The sequence below is a fragment of the Mirounga angustirostris genome, unplaced genomic scaffold (genome assembly GCF_029215605.1).
Source record: "Mirounga angustirostris isolate CCGP_5_RB_7025 unplaced genomic scaffold, mMirAng1.0.hap1 SCAF_5, whole genome shotgun sequence".
Classification (NCBI taxonomy): Eukaryota; Metazoa; Chordata; class Mammalia; order Carnivora; family Phocidae; genus Mirounga; species Mirounga angustirostris.
Window position 1 is genome coordinate 134,770,559 of NW_026991713.1, and position 27,126 is coordinate 134,797,684.

The following is a 27,126-nucleotide window of genomic DNA, read 5'->3' on the forward strand; positions in this document are numbered from 1 at the left end:
CGGGCTCCCAGCTCAGCGGTGAGACTGCTTCTCCCTCTGACCTTCTCCCCTCTCATGCTGTTTCTTTCTCTCTCGCTCTCTAATACATAAATAAATAAAATCTTAAAAAAAAGAAATAGAAGTAATATCCCCAGAAGGGTAATAGAGGAAAATACATTAATGAAAATAAAGACTATTATGGGAAAACAAAACAAAAAATGAGAGATCTTGGAAATAAAAAAAATTGTCAAAATTTTATTTATTGCCTAAATAGAAATGTAAATAGGCTAACTAGCAAAATAGTCACTAATAAGGAATTAACAAGCTAGAAAATGAAGTTGAGGAATTCTCCCAAAGAATAGCATACAAGATTAAAGAGATGGAAAGAATAAAAAAGAGTTCATAAACATATAAAATAATTCCAGACTTTGTGAAATCTTCCTGAGTTCTAGAAGTAACAACTAGAGAATAAGAGGATGAAAATAATCTAAAACTGAGATTTCCAAGGCATTTCTAAAATATATATAATTCTTTAGAATTAGAGGGTTCAAAAAAAAATGCCAAACACGATGAACAGAAAATTTAACGAAAACTCTCAAACTATAAAAATATTAAATAAACGATCCCATCAAAAAACAAAAAACAAGAGACTAAAAAAAAAAAAACCCAAACCCTGCAACATACATGATAAATCAGAGGCTAATATCCATACAACATAAAGAAGTCAAGTTATTTTTCCCTTTTTTCTCACATTTAAAAAATTGTGATGAAATACACATAAAGTTTACCATTTTAACCATTTTAAAAAAATATTTTATTTAGTTGAGAGAGAGTGGGCGGGAGAGAATATGCGTGGGGGGAGGGGCAGAGGGAGGAGGAGTTGGACAAGGGGCTGGATCCCAGGACCCTGGGATCATGACCTGAGCTGAAGGCAGACGTTTAACCGACTGAGCCACCCAAGTGCCACCAATTTTAACCATTTTTAAGGGCACCATACAGTAGGCAGGGCTCAGAAGCATAAGTACACTCACATTGTTGTGCAACCATCACCACCATCGTCTCCTTTTATTCTCTTTCTTCCTAAATAGAAACCCTGTGCACATTAGACTGTAATTCCCCATTTCCCCTCTCCCAAGCCCCTGGTAACCACTATTCTATGTTCTACCTCTCTGAATTTGACTGTTCTAGGTACTTCATATAAACAAACTTATACAACATTTGTCCTTTTGTGTCTGGCTTATTTTGTTTAGCATAATGTTTTCAGGGTTCATCCATGTTGTAGCATGTATCAGAATTCAATTTTTTAAAGTTGAATATCCCATTGTATGTATGTATCACATCTTGTTTATTCATGAGGAAGTAATTCTTTCTATTCCTAGTTTGTTGTTGTTGTTTTTAATCATGAAAGGGTGTTGGATTTTGTCTAATGCTTTTTCTGCATCAATTGAAATGATCATGAGGTTTTCTCCTCAATTTTGTTAATGTGGAGTTATTACACTGGTTGGTTTTCATTTGTTGAACCATCCTTGCATGCCAGGAATCAATCTCACTTGGTCTTAGTATACAATCCTATTAATATGTTGAATCCACTTTGCTGGTATCTTCTTGAAGATTTGTACATCAATTCTTATAAAGGATATTGGTCCGTAGAGTTCTTTTCTTGTAGTATCTTTGGCTTTGGTATCAGGGTATTGCTGGCCTCACAGAGGGAGTTAAGAATTGTTCCCTCCTCTTTAATGTTTTGTAAGAATTTGAGAAGGACTGGTATTAATTCTCCTTTAAATGTTTGGTAGATTTCCCCAATGAAGCCATCTGGTCCATGGCTTTTCTTTCATGGGAGGTGTTTTGATTACTCACTCAATCTCTTTAATAGTTATAGGTCTATTCAGATTATCTCTATGATTCAGTCTTGGTAGGTTTCTAGGAACCTGTCCTCTTCATCTAGGTTATACAATCTGATAGCGTAAAATTGTTCACAGTTCTCTCTTACAATCCTTTTTATTTCTGTAAATTGGTAGCAATGTCTCCACTTTCATTTCTGACTTCAGTAATCTGAGTCTTCTCTTTTTTTTCCTTAGTCAATTTACCTAAAGATTTGTTGGTTTTACCTTTACAAAGAACCATATTTTAGTTTCAATGATTTTCCTCTGTTGTTCTATTCCCTTTTTAATTAAAACCCACTCTAATCTTTATTATTTCCTTCCTTCTGCTAGCTTTGAATGTAGCTTGTTCATCTTTTTCTAGTTCCTTAAAGTGTGAAGTTAGGTTGCTGATTTGAGATCTCCTTTTTTATTTTTTTTTGAGAGAGAGTGAGCGAGCACATAAGCAGGAGTTTGGGGGAGAGGGAGAGAGAGAGAATCTTAAGCAGGCTCCAAGCCCAGTAGAGAGTCTGATGCGGAGCTTGATCTCACAACTCTGAGATCATGACCTGAGCCGAAATCTAGAGTTGGATGCTTAACCAACTGAGCCACCCAGGTTGCCCCAAGATCTTTCTCCTTTTTAATGTAAGAGTTTATAGCTATAAATTTCCCTTTTAGTTTTTTGCTGCATCCCACTAGTTTGGTATGTTATGTTTTCATTTTCCTCAAAGTATTTTCTAATTTTCTTTGTGATTTCTTCTTTGACCCACTGGTTGTTCAATACTGTGTTATTTTCTACAGAGTTGTAAATTTTTCAGTTTTCCTTCTATTATTTCTAGTTTCATTCCACTGTGACTGCAAAAATACTTTATATAATTTCAATATTTTCAAACTGATTAAAGCTTTATATGATCTATTCTGGAGAATGTTCTATGTGCACCTGAGGAAAATGTATATTCTGCTCTTACTGGATAGAGTTTTCTGTAGATGTCTGTTAGGTCCAATTGGTTTATGGTGGTGTTCAAGTCCTCTATTCCCTTATTAATTTTCTTTCTGATTGTCTATCACAGTTGGCAAAAATTTAAAAGATTAAAAAAATTCAGGGTTGAGAAGAATGTAGAGATATGTTATCATAAACTGATGAAGAAATATAAATTTGTCAAACTACTGGAAGGTAAGTGAACAATATTATCAAAACTGAAACTTGCAACCCAGCATTTCCACTCCTTGATATCAGTATTAGAGACATAACAATGGTTCCTCTGTATGGAAGGAGAAGACACACTGCAGCATTATTCTTAATGTGAAAAAATGGAAAATATATTAAAGGGCCATTCTTCAAGGACTGGTTAAGTAGATTATGGTACTTTATACTATGGAATATGATATGGCAACCAAAAAAGAATGAGGTAGCCTTATATGGTATTGATAAGAGATAAAGAGAAAAAAAGTGAGCTGTAGCACATGTACAGTATGAGCATATATAGGTCACCATTACTAAACACATTGTTTGAAAGTATGTAAACAAACAGAAAGGAACCTAGAACACATCAAATAGTAACTAGTTACTTCAGAGGACTAGGCGATACAAGGAAACTTACAAAAAAAGTTTAATTTTGAACAAAGACAATGCATTCTTGTATTACTTTTATAATTAAAAAGCAGACACAAGCATTTACATGCACACAGCATCCAGGAATGATTCACAGAAGGTTTAGGAATGATTAACCTTCAGGATAAATAGCACTGGATACTTCAATAACTTCTCAGAGCATTATCAGGAGTAATTGTTTTATGTTTAACTTTTATGTTTTTGGCTAAGAAGAACCATTTTCTTATATCTATTCTCTGTTCCTCTTAACTTTCATCACCTGTACCAGCAGTTGGCTTCATGTTTTGGACCTATGTCACAGAGAAACAATGTTTTATTATATTATGTTATAGGGCAACCAGTAGAGATCATAAGTTATATCAAAATGCAAGATGGGGGGCAGTAAGCTAGCCTTATTCATAAATTAAGCCACTAGGGGCGCCTGGCTGGCAGAGTGGGTTAAGCCTCCAACACTTGGTTTCTGCTCGGGTCATGATCTCAGGGTTGTGAGATGGATCCCTGAGTCAAGCTCCTCCCCAAGTCAGGCTCCATACTCAGTGTAGAGTCTGCTTGAAGACTCTCTCCCTCTGCCTCTTCTCCCTCTCTCTCTCAAATAAATAAATCTTTAAAAAAAATACTAAGTTAAGCCACTAGCTTTAGCATGCCAGCCAGCTTCAAATTATTCAAATCTGTGCCTCAGAAAAATTACCAATTACCTGTCATGGTCTAAGAGGTGGGTTTGTCAAAAGTGAGATTTTATTAATCCAGGAACTGACAAGACTATTGTAATCCCAACCACAAATGTTTTTAATATAATTTATTAGGAATAATATACATAACTTATTATGTTTAATCTAAAATTTACATAGTACACCAATACTCAAAGTATAACCCTTCAATATACTATTTAACTTATAAGAAAATGAAATCCCTAAATCTGAACATTCTGAAAAAGAACGAACCATATATATATATATTTATGTTATATACATAAACATACACATTTCTTTTGAAGTGTTGTGGTATATATATATGAAGTGTTCTGGTTTGTGTTTTGATCACTAACAGAGTTAAAGAACACTTTGGTCATAAAAATATGACTCAGTCTTAACTCATCCCAGATTATTTTACATTAACAAAGTAAAAAGTCACTTTGGACTCTTCACTATCAGAAGAAAAGGGCAAGGTTATGGTTGCTAACAAACAGAGCTGAGAAACACCTTTGGAAAACAAATACCGTGTTCCTTTTAAAATGAATAATTTTATACATAATATAGTAGTAAGGCAACCTGATAAAAGATAGTGCTAAAATTTTACTTAGAGACAAATTTAATAAGCAACCACAACTTCACAACAAAATAGCCAATGATCCCCTACATGACAAATCCTTAACATCAGTATTAAATTCTTAATGTAAAATATCCAAAATCAAAATATGGAACACAATGCTCATGTTATATGTTTACCTAAGTCCAAAGTCTTGATTCATATGATCTATATTACTTTATCTGTTCATTAAATATTTACTGAGCACCTATTATGTGTCAGGCCATGTGGCAAGGTGACTGAAGTACAGAGGTAAATAAAGTAATGGCTCCCAGCAACAGGCCTCAAAAGACAATACAAACTGATCATATTTAGCATATTACATAATAACTATTATATTTAGATGAAAGGCCATGCAAAACACAGGGCTGGGAGAGTTGGCAGAGTATCCATTTCAGGGCACGTTTTTGGGGAGAGGGACAACTTTAAGAATGTCACATTCTAACTTAGTGGTTAAGTTCTGGCTATACCTAAGAATGGCTGGGACAACTTATACAACAAAAACAAAACCCAGATGTTCTTAGGTCCCAATGGTACCCATCCTCATTCCCCCATCTCCTCACATTCACATAGTCTGGGATAGGGCCTAGCAGCACATTTCCTCCCCTAAAAACTCTCTGGGTAACTCTGACCTACAGCCAGAGTTGAGTAATTATTTTCAAGGTATAAATATAGCTTAATGCTACTGTGATCATCAGAATTTCATTGCTGACTTCTTTCCTCCTCATGAAATCCTAATTTGCTCCTTCTATTCAATTTTCCCTACCTAGAGGGCTTATGGGAGGGGTAACCAGGCTAGATTGGTAGGGGTGGGATACAGGGAGAGGGGTTAAGACTCTGGGAAGGGTTCCTGGATATAATGCCTGAGTGGGGATAGGCAGGCAATCTCCAGACAAAGAAAAGGAATAAGGATGTACAAGGGAAAGGAAACAGAGAATATGATAAGAGAGATATTTTGGAGAGATGGAGTATGGAGCTCATCATAATGGGGATCAGATGTTAAGTAACATTTGGGTTTTATCTTTAAAGCAATGAGTAGCTACTTAAAGAATTTAAGCAAGGTACGGAAAGACCAAGGAGGAGCGATTGGGTGGCTCAGTCGGTTAAGCATCAGGACTCCTGACTTCGGCTCAGGTCATGATCTCAGGATCATGAGATCGAGCCCATGTTGGGTTCCACCCTGGGCATGGAGTCTGCTTGAGATTCTCTCTCCTTCCCTCTGCCCCTCCCACACCTGCACGCACGGGCATGTGCCCCCCCTTAAAAAAAAAAAAAGACCAAAGAAAATCAATATGGCATCATAAAGAGGCTACAGGCAGGGAGGCCAGTTACAAGGCTGTATCTCTTGAAGCAACTGGATAAAGGGATGTGAAAATCAGGACTGTGATCTGGCTTAAAGATTCAGACTAGGGAGTCATCAGTTACAGACAGCTGAATCTGGTGAGTGAATGAGCTCTCTAAAGAAAGATCATTAAGTAAGAAGAAAAAACTGATGAAGATGAAACCTTAGGAATGCTCTTTTCATTTCCACAGTCATCACTCCCATTCCAGGCCTCCAGACTCTGTACCAGGTCTTCACTAACGAGTACTTTCTGCAGAGATGGAAGGACTATAACCGCAGAAAATCAGTTCAAGAATCCAGAATGTCCTTTCTGTTGATTTTCATAGATCAATAAACTCTTCAGCCAATCATTTTCAGCTTTCAAATTGACTGGCCAATTAACCCTCTGTACTACTTCATTTCTTAGTTCTTCCTCATATATTTGACTCTTTCCAAAGAATTTATCATTCCTTACACATACATAACTCATTTTAATTCTTGGCATTTTTAGACACCCCTTCTCCATCTGGGGTTGGTTTTCCCAGTTCATGTTCACTTTCATAAAAACCCAACTCCAAATCAAAACCTCCCCAAATCTTCTATTTCTCCCTCCCATTCCTCTAACACTGTCATACTTCTATAATCTATGCAGGCATGATTTTGTCAGAGGTTCTCGTTTCCTGCTTGGATATAATCTTATCTCTAAGGTTAAGTATAGGACCTGGAACATTGTGGGTGCTCCATAAAATGGTTGTGCAATCAAAAAAGAATAAAAGAATTTAGACCAGACCCTAGCAAAGTTTTGAGTATACAAAGATATTCAATAAATTATTATTTCAAATTCATTCTTATCATAGTTGTACATGATTCCTTAGGTTTGGAAGAAATGGAGACTCTATCATGGCATGTAGGTAGGCCTGGTTAATGTAATCAAACTTTTATAAGGATTTCTTTCTTGAATATAACTCCATAGTTTGAAGAACATAGCAACAGTATATGCGAATGTATAACCATTGCCCCAAACTTGATAAATTTTGAAGGAAAATAAAAAGCTTATCTTTTGGCTAGTTGATGAGTATTAGTATCAGTGCATAATATACAATCTATTCTAAAAATTATAGCAATTCAAATAATTCCAGTCAATTCAATGTCAATAAAATCTGCTAAAATTATAGTGGGTTCAGAAGAAAGCTAAATTTGCCTTTCACATTGGGAATAAAATACAGGAGTCATAATTCTGGGACTAAGGTGATGGCAGTGACATAGTTTTACAATTTTTCCAAATTCTTCCATAAAAACACACAGAACAAGGACAGCAAAATCAAAACCCCAAGGTCAATATGTATAGCACCATGTAACAAGGTACACATCCCCATGAACCCAAAAATATAAGTTAATGTGCATAAACTACCAACAACTAACTGTAAGACTTATATAGCATCAGAAGAGAAAGCAGATAAAAACAAAACATTTGCCAGATCTGAGTAGAGAAGAACCCCGAAACTATCGACAGCTACTTGCTACAGCTGCAGAGTTAGGCGGGTCATTGTGAGCACGGCAATTGAAACTGGGAAGGGTTTTATCTACTCAAGGGTGGCAGTAAGGGGGGTTCATGGCTGGAACACATGAGCTTAGGACTTTCAAAGCTCCCTTCCAGGACAAAGCCCTACACTGTGGTGCAAGTTCTGGGAACAGATTCAAGTCAAGTGGAATAGAGGTGACACACAAGAAAAGAGAAAGTTCTGATAAAAGTTGAGGAGGAAAACAGATCCTGGAGAACTCAAAGTATATCTACATTTATCATTTGTTAAAGACAACGGAAGAGGAAGTTTAGGGTCATGAGGCTAGAAAAGCTCTCCTGACTCACTCCTCCTTTCTAAAGCCATTTTCATGTGGTAATGACCAATAGAAAAGAATCACAGTCAAATCCCATATTAAGTTTTCATAAGGAAAAAAGGTATAAAGGAAAAAATAATATCCCTACAAAAAAATAAAGGCATGGTAGAAAAATGTGCTCACAAAAAAAACTATAATATTCCAAGACTAGCTATAAAAGAGCATAAATTAGAATTAGAAAGGTGGTAAAATTAAGGAACGGATTAGCAATAAAAGAAAATATCCAAAACTTGAAATCAGATATAAAGGGTGCCTGCATGTCCTCTCAGTGGATGATCTCATCTTCTAGGGCCGTGCATCTTGTCTGATTCACCATTTGTTACTAATCAGGTTTTGCGACTCTGTAAGGGCAGATGTTAACTGTAGAAAACTGAGAGCAGTGCAAATACATTTTGTAGGTAGATATGTAGATGAGGATATTAATCTGTTTTGCATCTAATTTAGTAATCTTATTCCAGCATTCTTTTTTTAAAAAATATTTTATTTGTTTAGTTGAGAGAGAGAGAGCATGAGCGGGCGAAGGGGCAGAGGGAGAGGGACAAGCAGACTCCCCACTGGGCGCAGAGCCCCACATGGGGCTCAATCCCAGGATCCTGAGATCATGACTCATGCCAACTGAAGTCAGATGCCTAACCGACTGAGCCACCCAGATGCCCCTTCACCATTCTTTCTTCCAGTAATTAGAATCCTTCAGCGTTTCTGCTGGCTCACTCATTAATATATTAATTAAATCTTTGACAGGTTTTCACTCTTTAAAGTTAAAAAAAAAAAAAAAAAGGCAGCTACAGCAACACAACAAAACAGAAAACTCAATCTACAACAAAATGAAGAGACAGTGTTTCCCCCCAAAACCTTTTGTTTGTCAGATAGTTACAAACAGGACCACTATGAGACCCACACATGGAACCAAAGGGAAGGCAACTGGGCTCCTCTGATGGCCTTGAGAACAGGGAGCCCCTCACTAGCATGCTAGTCTGAGGACAGTAGTCTAACCTGGGAAGGACCCCATGATCAAATTCTTGAGCAGAGAGCAAGGACCCTTCCATGCAATGAGGTTAGCAGTCTGGGCCATTTAAACTCTTGAAGCTAACACAAGAAAAAGCTCAGATAAAAACGAGGGAGCAAAAAAGATCTCAGAAAGCGTGAGGCTGTATTGTTAAAAACCACTTTGTGAAGACAACAGAAGAGGGAGCTCTGGAGCTATGAAGGTGAAGACAGGCTACCAGGGCTCACTCCTCTCACCTTTAAGACAGGAAAATTTACTGGACTTAAAAAATGAGCAAAGAATCCCTTTAAATAATGAATCCCTTTAAAACTATTTTAAGAATACAGAAAATGTGAAGTAGAATAATGTCTCTATAGCATAAAATAAATTAAGAAAATTATAGAAGCTATGAAAGAACTTAAAAATCAGAAATTAGATGGGTGGAGAAAGGAAGATTTGCAATGAGGTGATAGAACTAAAAAAAGAATTAAAAATAGAAGAAAAATTATTTCAGAATAAAAAAAATCTGTCTACTGCATTAAGAGGAAAAAAAAAGACAAAAGGGAAGACAAGTTTGAAGACAAGCCCGGGTGGCTCATCTGACTCTTGATCTCAGCTCAGGTCTTGATCTCAGGGTCATGAGTTCAAGCCCTGCACTGGGCTCCATACTGGGCATGGAGCCTACTAAAAAAAAGATAATAAAATAATTTTAAGAAGATATAAAGAGATAGAAAATATTTTGAGAGAAAGTGATAAATATAAAAGATTAAAAAAATCTAAGTAAAAATCAGGGAGGGGACAGAAAACAATGGAATGGAAAAAAAATGACAAAAACTATGAGAACAAGTCATCTGAATTTACTCAAGTCTACAGCAGGGGTCGACAAACTCTCTGTAAAAGGCCAAATAGTAAATACTTCACTCTCTGTACGTCAGATGGTCCCTGTCACTGCTACTCAATCTCTGACACTGTAGTGTTTTTAAAAGCAGCCATTAACAATATATGTAAGTCAACGAGCAGGTCAGATATGGTTTGTGGGCTACAGTTTGCTGACCCCTTTGCTAGAAAATGAGTTTCAGGGAACCAAAAACCTAGAACTGGTGCTCAGCATTCAATATACATTTACCTGTAGAACTAAAGCCTAAAAATGGTTACCAGGGTACACAGCACAATCTGCAATGGCTATATGCTCTGATCTTGTAGATACAGTAAAACTATGTTCAAAACATGGAAAATGATGACTGTACATGAAAAACAAAGTAAGTACTAAATACTTTAAATGCATTGATTTAGAATAAAGAGATATTACTTTAGTTTATTAACAGGGGAGAAGGAGAGGAGGGAGAAGAGGTGTTAGTTGATTATAATAATGCTTATAGGAATGAACCAATTTACAATAGCTAAAAAGAGAGGAAACTGAAGGCAAAAATATCCAAGAGAACAAAAACATGAACCTTCCTAAACATAGGAAGACATACCAAAGCAAAAACACACAAGTAAAACAAATAAGGAAAGAATAAAATAGAGCATATAATGAAAGACAGCATGCTACTGTTTAGCCAAGAGAGTGGGATACACAAATATACATGCAATTGCTTCTATTTTTAAAAAGTGAAAGAATAAACCATAAAATTTAAAAAAGGAATAAAGGGATTTTGTACAGAAGAAAGAAGTAGGGTAGAAGATCTAGGAATAGAAACAAGAATCCTGTGGAACTACTTTGAAATTCCATACAATTTTGTTACGTGATTATAAGAAAAATTAAGTTTAAAAAGTAGTTCTTAAAAATTGAAAATAAAAAGGAACAAGTGAGTTGTTGTCATAGTTACACATAGAAAAGTACTAGTTCAGGGGCACCTTGGTGGTGCAGTTAGTTAAGCATCCAACTCTTGGTTTTGGCTCAGGTCGTGATCTCAGGGTCCTGGGATTGAGCCCCACATTGGGCTCCACACTCAATGGGGAGTCTGCTTGAGGATTCTCTCGCTCCCTCTCCCTCTGCCCCTCCCTGCTCACACTCTCTTTTAAAAAAAAGTACTAGTGCAATAATTTAAAAACACAGTAAGTTGTACATATAATTTATATGTAAAAAACAAAAAATCTGAAAAATAAAACATACAATGTTTTTAGTAATTGTTTCATTTACAGTAATGCAGTAGCAATTTGCAGTAATGTAGACTGTTGTCTTTGAACTGTGAGTAAATCAAGTGAGAAATTATGTCAGCGTCCCCAAGACCTAAATTTTTGGTGTGGCTGAGAGATCTAGATAGTAAGATTAACACAATTGAATAAAAAACACTGTAGCCTCAGATCTGAAATATCAGTATAAACTCAAAATTTATTTTATCTGAAAAAGTGATACACATTTCCTAGCTTTGTCCATGAAAAAGGCACAGAAACAAGAATCAATATAGCAGCAAGGAGTGTTCATAATGTTCAGGTTTAAGCCTCTACCATTTCCTAAGGAAACCAGGGTTTTTAGAAATGACTGTTTCCAGGTATGGAGCAGAAACAACAACAAAATGTACAAGTGGGCCTGGAAGAACTTGTCATCCTGGAAGAAAGGGGGCCACTTAGTCTCTAGATATAAAGTGAGGGTCATGTCAAAGGATACAGGAAATCAATATATTGCATTCCTTAAATTTACATTATGTTAAATGTCAATTATATCTGAAAACTGGGGGAAATAAGGACATTGGAGCCATCCTGAAGCCAAAGATAGGGTAATTTGAGCATTGTAAGAGTAATAACTGAAATGGATCAAAACACTACAAATGTGCTAATATCTGTAAGTTCATAATCATATTAAAAAAATCATTAATTACTTTTAGAGAATTTTAATGAATAAAAGTCATCACTTGAAAACTGATAAAAGGATGGTGAGGGGAGTTTTCTCTCTTTTTTTGAAGATTTTATTTACTATTTGAAAGAAAGCGTACATGAGTGGGGCTGTGTGTGTGTGTGAAGAGAGAGAAGCAGGCTCCCCACTGAGCAGGGAGCCTAACATGGAGCTCAATGTGGGGCTCGATCTCAGCACCTTGGAATCATGACCCGAGCCAAAGGCAGATGCTTAGCCAACTGAGCCACCCAGGCACCCCAAAGGGAGTTTTCTTTTTACAGAAGTATTCTAGTTAATAAAGATGACTGATAAAGGCACAATGTCACCACTTTGCCGTACTCAATGAGTAAATAAATCCAGGCAATGACAATTAATTTGGACAACATCACAAAAAGACATGATGTACCTTCAGAGGGAAGTACAGAGACCAAAACAATCTCTAGATCTATCAGTTTATTAGGAATAAAGGGAAGAGAGGAACAGAAGAAATGATACCATGGAGATGCAATCATGAACATGCAGGATGTGAAGGGCTCTACACATGCAAGAACAAAAAATCCCAAAAAAAAAAAAAGCTAGAGAGGGAACCTACAGATTAAAAGACACTGAAGAGAGAATCAGAATATATGGACCTTATATGAATTCCAATTCAAACAGACAAAATGAGCAAAACCAAAACAAAAAAGGTGTAAGACAAATCAAGGGAAGTGTGAACACTCAATCTGATGACATAGATAACATGATACAAAAGGATTTTCTTCAAAATAATCCAGAGGAGAGGAGGCAAGTAGATAGATAAAATGAGAAGAATCTGATTGCATGATGGGAAGTGCTGAAGTTGGGATAAACAAAAGGAGGATTATACTTAAGTAGATTTGACCATGGATTTTATTGTGGCAAACTATAAATACTATTTCTGTGTGTGATCTGATTTGAAGCATACCTAAAAATACTCAGGGTTGCCATTTCATCCTTTTTTTTCTTTCTTCGAATATAGGATTTTTAAATGTTAACTAAAACTGTTTTGCAAAAAGCCTAACACTTAAAACACAGAGTTCTTCCATAAACATATTATGTATGTACACATGCCAACCCCATCTCCCCAAATCTGGCTTGCTGGATTTGGTAAAACGTTGATGGGCAGACCTATAAAAATTTGCCATCGTTACAGATGATGTCAAACATTTTTAAAATCCCGCTTAAAATGTGTGTAACTTTTATGTAACAATCTTTAAAAAGGTTCCTTAAAACCAAGATGGTTCTGTAAAGTTTGCCAACTGATAAAAATGGACTAAGTAATTCCATAGATACCAGGTTTGGGGACTTAACTACAGTTTTACATAAAAGGATACATAATTATTTCTTAAGTGTGCACTGGATTTTAGTTAGTCACATGTCACACATTGGAAATGCACGGCCACTTCGGACCTGCAGACGAGCTGTTTGGTTTGCATGGTCCAACATATAAAGACTGGGAGATTTCACATAAAAATCCAGATTTTGACAGTGCTACAAGGAGCCTTGGGCTAGAGCACAATAGCAGCTGCCTCTTGCAGGAGGGCACATTTCTCTTTTCCACCACAGTCCCTCCCTTCCTTCCTCCTTGCATACACCGTACGCCTGGCCTCTTTAGGCATTTGAGTGTGAGATCACTAGCTAAAGCCTAACATTGTTCTTAGGGAGGCTTTTACCTCATTCTTAACAAAAAGTACAACAGAAAAAAGGAAGATACCTGTAAGAGCCCATATTATTCAGTTTTGCACTTATAATTTTTTTAAAAATTAGCATTCATTATCCTTATAGCACAAAAATAAAACACTATCTGCATATTTTTAAAGGCTTTGACAGAGCAGGAAGGCTTACCTTCAGATCAAGGCTGTTAAGGCTTACGACATCATCGTCTTTTGCTCTCCGCTTTCTTTTCTATATGAAAAAAAAGATTTCATTCTTATATAGAAGGAATGCATGTTACTTCATTAAACAAAGACCTCATAAAACCAGAGAAATCACTTTAAAAAAGTGGAGCTGTACTCATAAGAAAATTATTTTTGAAAAAAAAAATTATTTTTGAGGGATGCTCATAAATTATCTCTAGCATACTGTTTAAATAGTCTCCCCAGCCTGAATCATCTCATGCTGCGAAGTTCCACCCTATTCAAAAACCTTATATAAAGTTTTTTCAGAACTCTTATGTAAGTCAAGGACTGACTACTTGTTATGAGAAAAAGTAAAATATGTTTTAAACATAAAGGCAACAATTTTTTTTAAAAACGAACAAATTTATCCTATGGAGGGGGGAGGGTCTTCACTCGAAAAAAAATACCCTTTTCTCATGGCCCAAAGTAATTAAGACTTGTTGCCTGAAGCAGGATTTATCTGCTGGGAGACAACACACTTGTAGTTATCATTCATCATCCTCACTCAGTCCTGCTGGTGCCTATAGTGGCGAAACTGTGTACAATCTCATTTCTGTCCTTCATCACTATTGAAGAAGAATCCTTAAGTAACACATCACCCACTCACACCTCAAAATAACTTTTCAGATTACCTGTGACACAGTCTAGCTCTTGTGAACTCTCAAAACTGACCAGCCAGGGTGCCCTTCCAGGACCTGACTCCACCCCAAGGAGAAACTGGTGGTAGTGGAATCAAAATGGAGCAGGACAGGGACAACAGAGAAAAGGAAAGATAGAGTCCAGATGGAAGTGGGGAAAATAGATGGAGCCTGGAAATCACAGAAGCAAGGCGCCATAAAAAGTAGAGAGGGAGCTTCTCTCTCTGAAGTTAGAAAAGTTATCTGAACCAAACCTCTTTGTAAAGTTCAGAAAAACTAAATTCACATTAAAATGAACAGAAAATTCTCCAAGTCAAATCTTACACGAAATAACTCTAAGAAAAATGGGAAAAGGGGAAGAATAACATCCCTACAGGGAATGAAAGCACTTGAGAACGAAATACTCAAAGAAGAAGAGCAAAACTATGACATACTATTCCAAAGTTAGCTAAAAGACATTAAGAAAATGATAGAAGGGGCGCCTGGGTGGCTCAGTCGGTTAAGCGTCTGCCTTCGGCTCAGGTCATGATCCCGGGGTCCTGGGATCGAGCCCCGCATCGGGCTCCCTGCTCAGCGGGGAGCCTGCTTCTCCCTCTCTGCTGCTCCCCCTGCTTGTGCTCTATCCCTCTCTCTCTCAGATAAATAATAAAATCTTAAAAAAAATTTAAAAAAAATGATAGAAGACTTGAAAGAACAATATAAATCAGGATTGGAAAAAAACTAAAAATGAGTTGACAAAAAATCTTTATTGATCCTAAGGTCATATCCAGAAGATCTAGAAAAATATGAGTAATATGATCCTAATTTTGAAAAACAAAGCAAAGATCCTGCATGTGTTTATCTTATTTGTAAGGCTGTGTGTGTGTGTGTGTGTAAATACACACTTCTGAGCAAAACACAGAAGGATAGGTATGGTATTGCTGACACGGGTTAGAGTGGAGGTTGGGGATGGAAGGATTGACAGGGGAGAAGAGAGGAAGGAAGGAGGAAACTGCCAAACAAAAAGAAGTGTACTGAGGGAAAAGCTCATTCATGATTGTACTTATGCATTTATATAAAATCATGTACACGTATTTGCATATGTATAAAGACATTTAACAGATTTTAAAACATTCTACTATATTTTCAAATATTTTAAAGTTTTGCTTTTCTGATTTACATATTCAATCCATCCAGAATTTATTTGTTTGTATATGGTATAAGATGGCATATCTAACTGTCCGCACTGCTAACACCATTGTTGCAGGCACCTTTCCTTCTAATGTCTACAATGCAGTAAGTTCTCATACATATGTCAGTTTCTGGGTTCTTGATCTTATGACGTTGGCCTATCTACCTAGACCTTCATCCACATTGTGGTTCCATAATTACTGTACCTGTGGAGTAAGCCTTAACAGCTAATCCAGTTAAGTCATACGTTCCCTGACTTGTACAATACCTTTGCTGCTCTGGGCTTTCTACTTTTCTTCCTGAATTGTAGAATGAGATCTCTTACATTCTAATGGGATTTCTATCAGAACTGCACTGCACTGAATTTATAAATTAATAGGGGGAGTACTAACATTTTTAGGTTATTGAGCCTTTCCTTACATGCCTATCTTTCCATTTACTTTGGTGTCTATATTCTTTATTAATGCTTTCCAATTTTTCCCATAAAAATCTCACAGATCTTTTCATAGATTTATTCATAGTTTAAAAAATTTTTATTTCAGTAAAAGCATCTTTACAAATTATATTTGTTTATTGCCAGTATATATACACATTTTATTGACTCCTTTTTATAAATTTTATAGCCAGTAATCTTGCTTGAACTCTTATTATTCTAATAGCTGCTATTAATATTCTCTGGGATATTCTATGTAGATAGTCATATTGTCCCTAAGTAATGAAATCCTACTGTCTCTTCCTTTTGAATTTGAATACCACTTGTTTTCCTGTCTTACTGTGCTGTCTAGAAGCACCAGTACAATGCTGGATAGACATGTTGACAGCAGGCTTTTTTTCAAAATTTTAAGGGAATGTTTCTAACATATTATCATTACAAAACATGTTGTTTGTGGCAGGTCTCAGGCTAAGAAAGTTCTATTCCCCCGTTTGCCAAGAATTTTATCATGACTGGGTGCTGACTTTATTTTTATCCATTCTCATTTTTCCTTCTATTTTCTTTGGTTCATTCTACTTTTCTTTCTCTAATTACTTGAGTTAGATGCTTACTTTTGTTCTTTTCTTTTCTTAAACTATGTATGTGAAAGTTTATAAATCTCCCTCTTAGTACTCCTTAATCACATTCCAAACGTTTTAATACATTAACTGAGCTATTTCTTTTGTAATGAGAGAACTCTACAAAAGTGTTTTTCCCAAGTGGGATGTACCCATCCCAAAGGACATGCAAGATATCTTCCCTGGAGTGCAGGAGGAAAATGTTAGAACTTCTGGTTTTATGTATTTATTAATCCTTAAAAATAAGCTTTACTAATATTTAATACACAGATGAACTCATCATCACCCACATTATAAGGTTAGACAATGGTGATCTAATCAGTTCCCAGAAATTGACTGCACACTGTGAAAATGTCATGGCTATTTGAAATATAAACTTATATCCACTATCATGAACTTCACCATAGGTTGAGTACTGTGCTTTGCATTTTTAGTTAATAATGGTGGTACATACATAAAAATCCTAAATAAATATATCAGGTGTACGTGTTCAAAATATTTTTGCTGATAGGTCGCAAAATCAAGTTTGGAGACCCTTCTTTACTAAAGTTTTTCTGTTTGAGTTTAGGCTTGTCAACTACTAAGGGAAAAAAACAAGATGAAAAAAGTCTCAAGGAGAATAGAGAACTATATTAAAATCAGGAGACTCTTGCTATGAATGCTTTACTGACCAATTAATATAAGTAACTTGTATAAGAGTACAGAAATCTCAAACAGAAGTCCCCAGTAGAAATATAAATTAAATACAAAAGAACAGAGTGCGAATTAAATATGTATCTCTGAACCCATCAGCACACGATCAGGTAAAGCTTGGCAAACTAGAAACAGAATGATTTTTGCTATTTCCTCCAAATAAGAAAACATAAGAATCATGTTCTATTTGTACATACATTATTTATATGAGTATTATAAGGTAATGAGTTTTTAATTACAAAAAGAATCAACTGGTGTCATTTTGCACAGTTAGATGCCTCTGTAAAGTCTCATTCTGTAAAGCCTCATTCTAAAAATAATGAGACTAGGATTCTAGGATGATTAATAAGAAAATAATTCATTCAACATACATATCATCTGCAATCACTTTTATATTTTTCAGCCAAGGAAAAAGTTGTTAGAGTATGTACATAAAAACAACTTCATGTTTCATAATATATTCTCTTAATTTTAAAACTGGTAGGAATAAGAGAAAGGACTGCATAAGGTTAAAAATAAATAGATCTGATACTTTTTAAAATGTTTTATATTTAATTGAAGTAAAAGTTGTTTTTAGCTTGTTAGCAGAAAAGAATTAAATTAGGCTGCCAAAGAGGGTGACAGAAACACTGTACCTCAAGATATTCAGAGAAGTACAGACAACTGAGTTGTACACCAGACTGAAAGACAACCTAGGAATTAATTCTGTCAATCTCTTGACATAAAATACCCAGGTAGCTACTTACCAAAGTGAAGTCCCAATGGGGGCCAGGTGTTAAAAATGTGAAGGAGCTACCTCTCCGAAGGGAATATCTGTTAAGAGAAAATTCAAGCAATAAATAAACTGAGAGTAACTTTAGTAAAATAAAGCACTAGACAGATAAAAAGCTATCTTTTTCATAGGTTCAAAATTATTTAAAGTAGCCTTATTAGTCATTCAATTGTAGAAATATAAATGAGGGTGTGCAAAAAAAAAAAATCAGGGTATAGGTTTTGGTCATTTTTAGAATCTTTACAAAAATGAAAGGGGCTTTATAAAATGAGTGGACATATTGAAAATAATTCACCAAACCAAGCATGGTTATTTTAGGAACATATACATGGTTCAATAGTAAGAAATCTATTTATATAGTATATTATACTAATAGGTTAAATAAAAAGCAGTAAATGATGCAAAAATTACTTAATGAAATTAAACATGCATACCTAATATTTTAAAAACAAGAATAAAAGTATGCTCAACATAATAAATAAAACCCAAATGCATTTAATGTTTAAATCTCTTCCATGTATTGATTTTTTTTTTAAAAAAGTTATGGTTTAATTAACCAAATAAAGAATTTTAAAAACTATATCTGAGACAAAAATCTCAAGTAAGATTAAAATTTGACTAGGATTTTGTTTGTTACTATTAAGTGACAGATTTTTCTTCTGTTTATCTTTCCATTCAAGAGAATCCTTTTAACAAAAACCTGTCTTCACCTTTTTAAAATATAAACCTCTATGTTTATAAAACATGCAGAAAAATCACAAAATACAGCTAGCACAAGAAATACGGTTTATAAACTACACTTACCATTAATCTCTTTGGATGTAAATAAATATAAAATAAATAGCTTTGCCCCTTGTATAGAAATAAATGAGAGAAGCAAAGGCTATTATTTCAGCTTGCTAGAGGCAAGGGAGTAAGCCACCATCACTTGTGTTCAGGCAGACTCAAGTGCAGGCTAAAGAATGGGAAAGCTTCATAGTGGAAAAAAGGGAAGGTTTCAAGTGTGCCCTGATTGGAGGATGTTGGCATGGCAAGCTGAAGGTGAGCTAAGCAGGAGTGTGACATCTTATGTGGCTGATCGGGGGGTTGGGGGGGTACATATTTGGCTTGCTCTGATTGGTTCAAAGTTGGAAGCAAGGATAAAAATTAGGGAACCTGGCAGTTACTGATCAAGTCCTGGCCACTGTGGGTCGATTGTTAAAGTTATTGTTCAGCTTTCTGGGTTGTAAGGTTGTTCTCCATTTGTATATTCACTCCATTTCTCACCCTTGATCCTCCGGGTCTTTGTTCACTCTAAGTTACAGAAATACCACAGATGGCTATTACACCTACAAGAATTTACAAGCTTAAATCAAATACAAGGTAGTTTCTAAGCTAAATATAAAACAGAAGTTTGCTTATATTCTGATAAAGAACACAAGGGAAGATGGCTACAAGGAGAAAGAGGATGTCAAAAGACTTCACAGAAGAATTAATATTTAAGCAATACTAAAGGTAAATCAAAGAGAAATAGCAATTAGCAAAGCATATGAGAGCCAGGAAGGCTTTTTGGGCAAAGGGAACAGTACAAGTTAAGGGGGAGTGAAATGAATTATATTCAGGAAACTGAAAGTAGTTCCTTATGTTTGGGTATCAAAAGAAATAAGAAAGGGCTAGATAAAAGGCCTTACATAACAACTCTTAAAGAGTATGGAATTGATCTTGAATATGTATGGTGGCAGCAATCAGCTATAGGATTCTAAGTAACAAGAAGGATGAACTGGAAGGCAGAGGGACTGGTTGGGAAGACCCGTCAGGAGGCAGCTCCCATATTGCTTACAATAGACAGTGAAAGGCTGAAGCAATAGCAACAAAGTTAGGAGAAGCACATTAGAAAGAGGGCTCAGTGACAAAACTGGCAGATTTTCCCCTTTTCCTCCCTATGCCAGCTCAGTTTCCACCAAGGTTCCTGGCATACGGAAATACGGTTCCATTAATAGTAATTAGAAATAGATGCAGAAAGATCTTAAGATATTTAAGCAAACATTTCCTAAATAATTATTTGTGAAAGATTAAAACACACTAAGCCTTTTATTACTCTTAAAGCTCATATTTTTTGTCTCCCCAGGGCTTCTTTAGTGGAGCAAGATAACTTAAGGAACTGATTTTTCTTGCCATTGCAGAAAAAGTAACAATGAAGAAAACAGTATGAGTTTTGAAAAAACACTGGAATAAGGTATTTTGGTTAAACCAACATGACATCTGAAATGCATCAGAATTCATACGTCTAAACAATACAAAGATACAATATTATAAACAATGCTAAAAGATTATAGGAGAAACAGGACCTTCATACCATATGTATCCATGGATCACGCTTTTTAAAAACACTACTCTAGGTAAGTGCTATCATATACTACATGGTTAATAAGAGCAACAGTGGGGGCAGGATTGAGAAGCATCAATTATGATTTCTCATAAGATTATTTTTAATCCAGTGCAAATAGTCATTACAAAGTAGTAATCATAGTGGCATTTAAAATATTCAATAAATATGTCCTTAAGACAAGTTTTAAGGAGACACAAAACCAAAGTTACTCATTTCTTTAGTCCCTAGAATCAACCAAACTGACCTCAGAATGAATTTGATGTTTGAAAGCTGGAAAGAAAAATAGCTCTTAGGAATTTCAAATAGGTCAACAAACTGGAAAAATATTTCCAATCAGATGGCAAGATTCTTTCCAGTACAAGCTGTAATCGGTTTTATAGTTATGCTATTTTTTCCCAATTCAATAACAAGTACCTATTTATTTTGAATACCCATGGAAAAAAGAATCCAATAAACAAACTGTGCCCAGGAATCATGTAAGACAGTGCCAACTTTTAAAAATCTTGGAAAGACATACAGTCATCTTTCACAGGGCTCAGACTCCAAATGTAATAGCTATTTTAAATCCTTGTGGGAAAAAAATTTTGGATTTCATAAAACGTTAAGATTGTTAAGTAGCCTTTCTAGACGATACTAAGAGTTCATTTAAAGAGGTTATTAAAGGCTGAAATAAGAAATGACAGTCCTTCATCTTTTCAATAATTTTTGTCCAATCCCCTTTTCTCATATATTCAAACAATCACAACATTTCAGGCATAAGATAAACTAATACATGTAGAAACTAGCTTGGTGTATTAAATTGTGTTTCCTCTTAACCCCACTGTGATTATTCCTTAGCCTAACATCCATACTTCCTTTCCTATCCTTTCGTGTGTGTTTTTTTTTTTTTTAAAGATTTTATTTATTTATTTGACAGAGACAGAGACAGTGAGAGCAGGAACACAAGCAGGGGGAGTGGGAGAGGGAGAAGCAGGCCTCCCGCTGAGCCAGGAGCCCGACGTGGGACTCGATCCCAGGACCCCGGGATCATGACCTGAGCCGAAGGCAGTCGCTTAACCAACTGAGCCACCCAGGCGCCCCTCGTGTGTTTTTAAACAATGTAAATTATTTTTACAATAAACTAGTTTTAGTCTAAACAAAGCATAATTACAATGGTAAAGATGATGTTCAAAAAGAGAAAGATTCTGTTAATTCATTCTTAAGCCGAATCATGTTTTCAAAGATTATGATTTATGTCACTGCCCTCCTCTATCATGCAAATAATTAAGAGCTGAATTAGAATTATAAATAGCAGAAAGGTAGCTCAATGAACATTTTCATAAAATGTACTGGACAACATAGGATAATTCTTCCAGTTAAAAAGGAAGAAAATGTAAAGATATTGCCTTATAATAAGGTAGATATTTAGGAGTTTACAATGAAGAACAACCAAAATGAGTTAGCAAAGTAATGTTTTTAAAAAGCAAGTGAAAGGGGCACCTGGGTGGCTCAGTCAGTTAAGTGTCTGCCTTTGGCTCAGGTCACGATCCCAGGGTCCTGGGATGGAGCCCTGTATTGGGCTCCCTGCTCAGCAGAGAGCCTGCTTCTCCCTCTTCCCAACCCCTCTCACCCCCCTTGTGCTCTCTTGCTATCTCTCTCTCAAATAAATGAAATCTCAAAAAAAATAAATAAATAAAATAAAAAGCAAGCAAAATAGAAGGACTAAAGATAGGAATATAGCAGACTAGGTCACTGACATCAGCAAGAAGACTTGAGGCATAGGGCACCTAAAATATGACAAGGTATAATTGAAAACTGTGTGTGATGCCTCCAGATCTATAAGAATTAGTTCCTATGTGGTAAAACAAGAAAAGAATACAGTAGCCCTGAAATCTAGCTGCTAGGCTAAGGAAGCTGGTCCCACACACCAGCAGTGCAACTCAAATAAACATCTGGGCCTAATGACAAACTACTGTGCATAACTCACAAACAGCTAAAATTTAAAATTTTAATCTGTAAATGCCAAGGGTACCATGAATGTAGAAAGAATGATGTAAACTATTCTCTGTAGTGAACATTTGTTGATATTCGGGGTGCTGAACTACTCAGGTTCTCAGTTTCTTAGCAAATTAGGCAAAAAACAATGACAAATATTATTGAAGCAATTCATTTATTTGGGTCAAACATCTGATGTAGTGGACTGTTTTACTGCTTAGCATCTTTGCTATTAAGAAATTGTCTCTTCTCCCACTTTGTAAAGGTTCTGCAGGAGCCAAAACTCATGTACACTCTTATCCCTTACCCTATTAGGGTTTCTTAACTTTGTTATCTGTGAGTCCCAAATAATAGATACATCTTGGAACATCTCTAAGTCTAGAACACAGCTGAGCACCTAGAAGCCAGCACACACACATACACACAAAATGTGGAATATTCATTTCATATCATGGAATACTATTTAGCAGTAAAAAGGAATGAAATATTCATGCAAGCCATAATATGGATGAACTGCAAGATTATATACTACATGATCCCATTTATATGAGATGTCCAGAAATATAAATTTATACAGATGGAAAGCAGGTTAAGTGGCTGCCTAGGCTTGGGGGTAGAAGTGGGGACTGACTGCATAAAAACTTGTAACATTTGTGGTGATGAAATGTTCTATCAGTGGATTGTGGTAATAGTTGCACAACTGTATAAATTTACTAATATTCACTGAATTGCACACTTAAAATAGGTAAATATTATCATATGCACATTGCATCTCAATAAAACTGTTAAAAAGTAGTTATTTGATGTGGGAACAAACAGCCTTAGGAACTAATGTGGGTATCCTTTTATTTTTAGCAACTATATAAACAGTAATAATAATGACAATCTTGAGTTATCAAGAACTGGCTCAATTATTTGTTTATATGCCCTAATTTGGTTTAGAATACCTTTTGAAAAATAGCCTATCCAAAAAGTTACATCCCCTTAAAGGGAACAGGAATCCTTAGATTGAGTTTATACTACAGCTAGCCTGGCTTAAGACTGTGCCTTTAACCCTGGCTATCATTCTACAAATTCATCAGTTTTACTGGAAAAACAAAAAATTATAGAGTTCACTACTGGTAGATCATAGGCATGGTATTGTCTTTTTTTTTAATTTTTAAATTGTATTTACTTGAGAGAGAGAGTGCGCGTGGGTGCACGCACATGATAGTGGGGCGGGAGAGAAGAGGGACACGCAGGCTCCCCACTGAGCACAGAGACTGAGGGGGTGGTGGTGGTGGCGGCTTGATCTCAGGATCCTGAGATCATAACCTGAGCAGAAATCAAGGGTCGGTGGCTTAACTGACTGAGCCACCCAGATGCCCCATAGTATTACCTTTCTACCAATGGAGAGCATTATTTCAAATCTATTAAAAGGAGTAGGTTATAAAATCCTTAGAAGGATCATTATGGATTTATACTCCTTCTATACAAGTAATGTGTAATATTCAGTGGATTCTCCTAAGGCCCCAAAGGGCAGAAATATAATTATTTAAATGTTATTTAAATCTAGTAATTGTAGTATTTGCATAGAAAAGCTCCTTAAATGTGGTTACGTAAGTGACGGTAATTGTTTTGCTGGTTAATGCTACTAATACATCCCTTTATAGAGACATTTTGTGGAGGAAGCATGGCAAACAGAACATTAAATCAGGAGTTAGGAAATACAGGACAAACATTTTCCGATATCTAGCTGTGAAATTTCAGAGCTTCACATTCTCATCTATAAAAGAAGTTGTGCTAAATTCTAAGGCCCTCTCGGTACTAAACTGGATGAGTCAATGTTTCTTAGAGTTAATAACAGTAGCAAGAAATTTATGGAATGCCTGTTATGTTCCAGGCACTATTCTAAGCATTTAGATGTTTATATGAGTTCTACGCATTGACTCATAACCCTTAGAGCAACTATATAAGGCAGGTACGCACAAATGAGGTATAAATGAAGAGACTGGCAGCACGCACCAGTGAAACTGGTCAGGCCTCAAAGTAGTCAGTGGCAGTATCAGGATTTATATCCAATCAGTCTGGTCTAGCACTATGCTGTGAGAAATTACACTACACCATCTCTACAAGAGCTGACAATAGAACTGCTAATATTCTTTGATAGACAGTAACTAAGTGATAGTTCTAGTGTTTCCTCAAAAAATACAAATAATGATACCTAATATTCATGGAGCATTTGCTATGTCTACATACTGTTCTAATGTTTTATATGAATTATGTCAAATAATTTTCACAACCTTATGAGATAGATACTGTGAAGTAAGATTTAGAGAGATTAAGTCTCAAGAGCCAGAGTTTGAAACCAGGAAGCCTAACTGTAAAGCCTAAGCTCTTTAAATACTAATATTTTATTGGGTTGTGGGTCTCAGTCTAGAAGAATGTACATTACCAGAGAAAATAATTAGGTGAATCAAAGCTGGGGCCAGGACAGACTCAGCATCAGGGAAATGCAGCCGGGAAAGCAGGCCTTCTTCTGAGCTCTGAATCATATGGTAGGGCCCACCCAGGGACCCAGGGTGTCAGTAGACAAGACCCTTTCTTGCTACCCAGAACAAAAAGGGAGGGATGTAAGGGGAGAAAGGATTTGAGAGGCTGCCCTAGAACCTACACAGAAGCTTACACTACTGGATTCTAGCTATTTCTACTATTTCTTCCCCCTAATTACCTCTCCCCTGCCATAGCCTATAGCAGTCACCATACATATGACATGTTCCCCCCAAAATCAATATTTAGCAGAAGCAAACCAGCTTCATAATCCTTTATTTAACTTGGTACAGACTTAAAAACAGTAAGTCATCCTAGGATCTGTACATCCTAGCGGTTTCTATTGCCTACTTCATCCTTTGATCTAGCCCATTTCTTGCTTGGGAGGCCAGGATTAATTATTAGCAATGGGTGCGGGTGGAAATGAGCTCCAGACCTGTGGGTCAGGTTGACTAAAGGGTGGGCATGCATGTGTATATATGCGTGCGTGAGCACACACATGTACTGACTAGTTTCACTTTAAACTCCTGACTACAAATTTCAGGTAGGTCTTCACTTTGGCCCAGCAATGCTGTTACATTTCCCTTGTCACTTCCTCTCCTTTCTCTCTTTACTCTTCCAATACTCCCTCCCCAACCCCACCTCACTTTCAGCTTGTGACTTTGCAACTTATAACATTATATCCCCCACATTTACATTGTTCAATCTACCAACATACCCTAAACTTTTTCTTCTCTTTTTGTTATAATGTATAAGCTGTCTAAGACCAAACCTTCCATTTATACATTGGGTTATATCTTCTCTTCTCTACTCTTAAAAGAAGCCAGAGACAAAACACATTAACTTCAAAAAAATTAGATACGAAATGTAAATAGATAAAATCCAACAATTTAAAGATTAAAAATTGCTAGAGGAAGATTCTTTCTGAATAAGGGCACACAGTCAGTGTAATAAGGTCTTGAGGAAAAGTAACTGTGTGATCAGTGGATTTGTGAACTGAATTAGCTGTTCATTTTCAGAGAACAATATCTTTACTTGAGGGAACCATTAACAGACAAACTATCATTATTTGGACTTGGGTATTTTGCAGGCATTTACTCTACAATGAAGTATTGCTGCCAGTGATAAAAATTTGTGCTTTCAAATGAAAATTAGAATTTGAAAACTGTATCCATCACTGTGAGCATGACATCTCAACACTTAAAAGCTTTTCATGTGAGACTGGTGATTTATAAATGACTGTGATTTTTTGATAGCGTTTAACAGTATGTATCAACCTTTGAAAGATCTGCATAACTCAGTACACTAATATTTTCTAAATGACAAATACATAATGTCACAAAGTCATGGATAAGTAAAACAGAGCTACTCAAAAATTTAAAAGACAGTGGATTTTAATGTAACAGAGAATGAAAAGTTCATTTATACATTTCAGATTCCAAACTGCAGCCAAACTTTAAGAAACTACGACTTGTCAAGTTCTGGTGTATTATCAAGGAAGAATATCCATAATTGTCTGAAAAGACCATTAAAGGGCTCATGCACTTTGAACTAAAAATCTGTGTCAGGGCAGATTTTCTTTATATACTCATATACTTCATTCCCTATAGACTTCATCTTTATATATTGCAAGAAGCAGATATAAGAATCCTGCTCTCTTCTACTGGGTATTTACCCCAAAGATACAAAAGTAGGGATCCAAAAGGGTACGTGCACCCCGATGTTTATAGCAGCAATGTCCACAATAGACAAACTGTGGAAAGAGCCAAGATGTCCATCGACAGATGAATGGATAAAGAAGATGTGGTATATATATACAATGGAATATTATGCAGCCATCAAAAGGAATGAGATCTTGCCATTTGCAATGACGTGGATGGAACTGGAGGGTATTATGCTGAGCGAAATAAGTCAAACAGAGAAAGACATGTATCATATGACCTCACTGATATGAGGAATTCTTAATCTCAGGAAACAAACTGAGGGTTGCTGGAGTGGGGGGTGGGGTGGGAGGGATGGGGTGACTGGGTGAGAGACACTGGGGAGGGTATGTGCTCTGGTAAGCACTGTGAATTGTGCAAGACTGTTGAATCTCAGATCTGTACCTCTGAAACAAATAATGCAATATATGTTAAGAAAAAAAAAAAAGAAGAAGGTAGCAGGAGGGGAAGAATGAAGCGGGGGAAATCGGAGGGGTAGACAAACCATGAGAGACAATGTACT

At 36.1% G+C, this 27,126-nt stretch overlaps 1 protein-coding gene across 1 annotated transcript in view; it reads right to left on the reverse strand.

The window, feature by feature from the left end:
* Window positions 1-27,126, reverse strand: part of NET1 (neuroepithelial cell transforming 1) — a 60,651-nt gene that overhangs the window by 21,822 nt on the left and 11,703 nt on the right. Inside the window, exons 2-3 of the mRNA XM_054507383.2 lie at window positions 18,007-18,073; window positions 13,657-13,716 (exon numbers count right to left, since the gene is read on the reverse strand). Of these exons, the coding sequence (XP_054363358.1) occupies window positions 13,657-13,716; window positions 18,007-18,073 (127 nt within the window). The remainder of the gene's footprint in view (window positions 1-13,656; window positions 13,717-18,006; window positions 18,074-27,126) is intronic.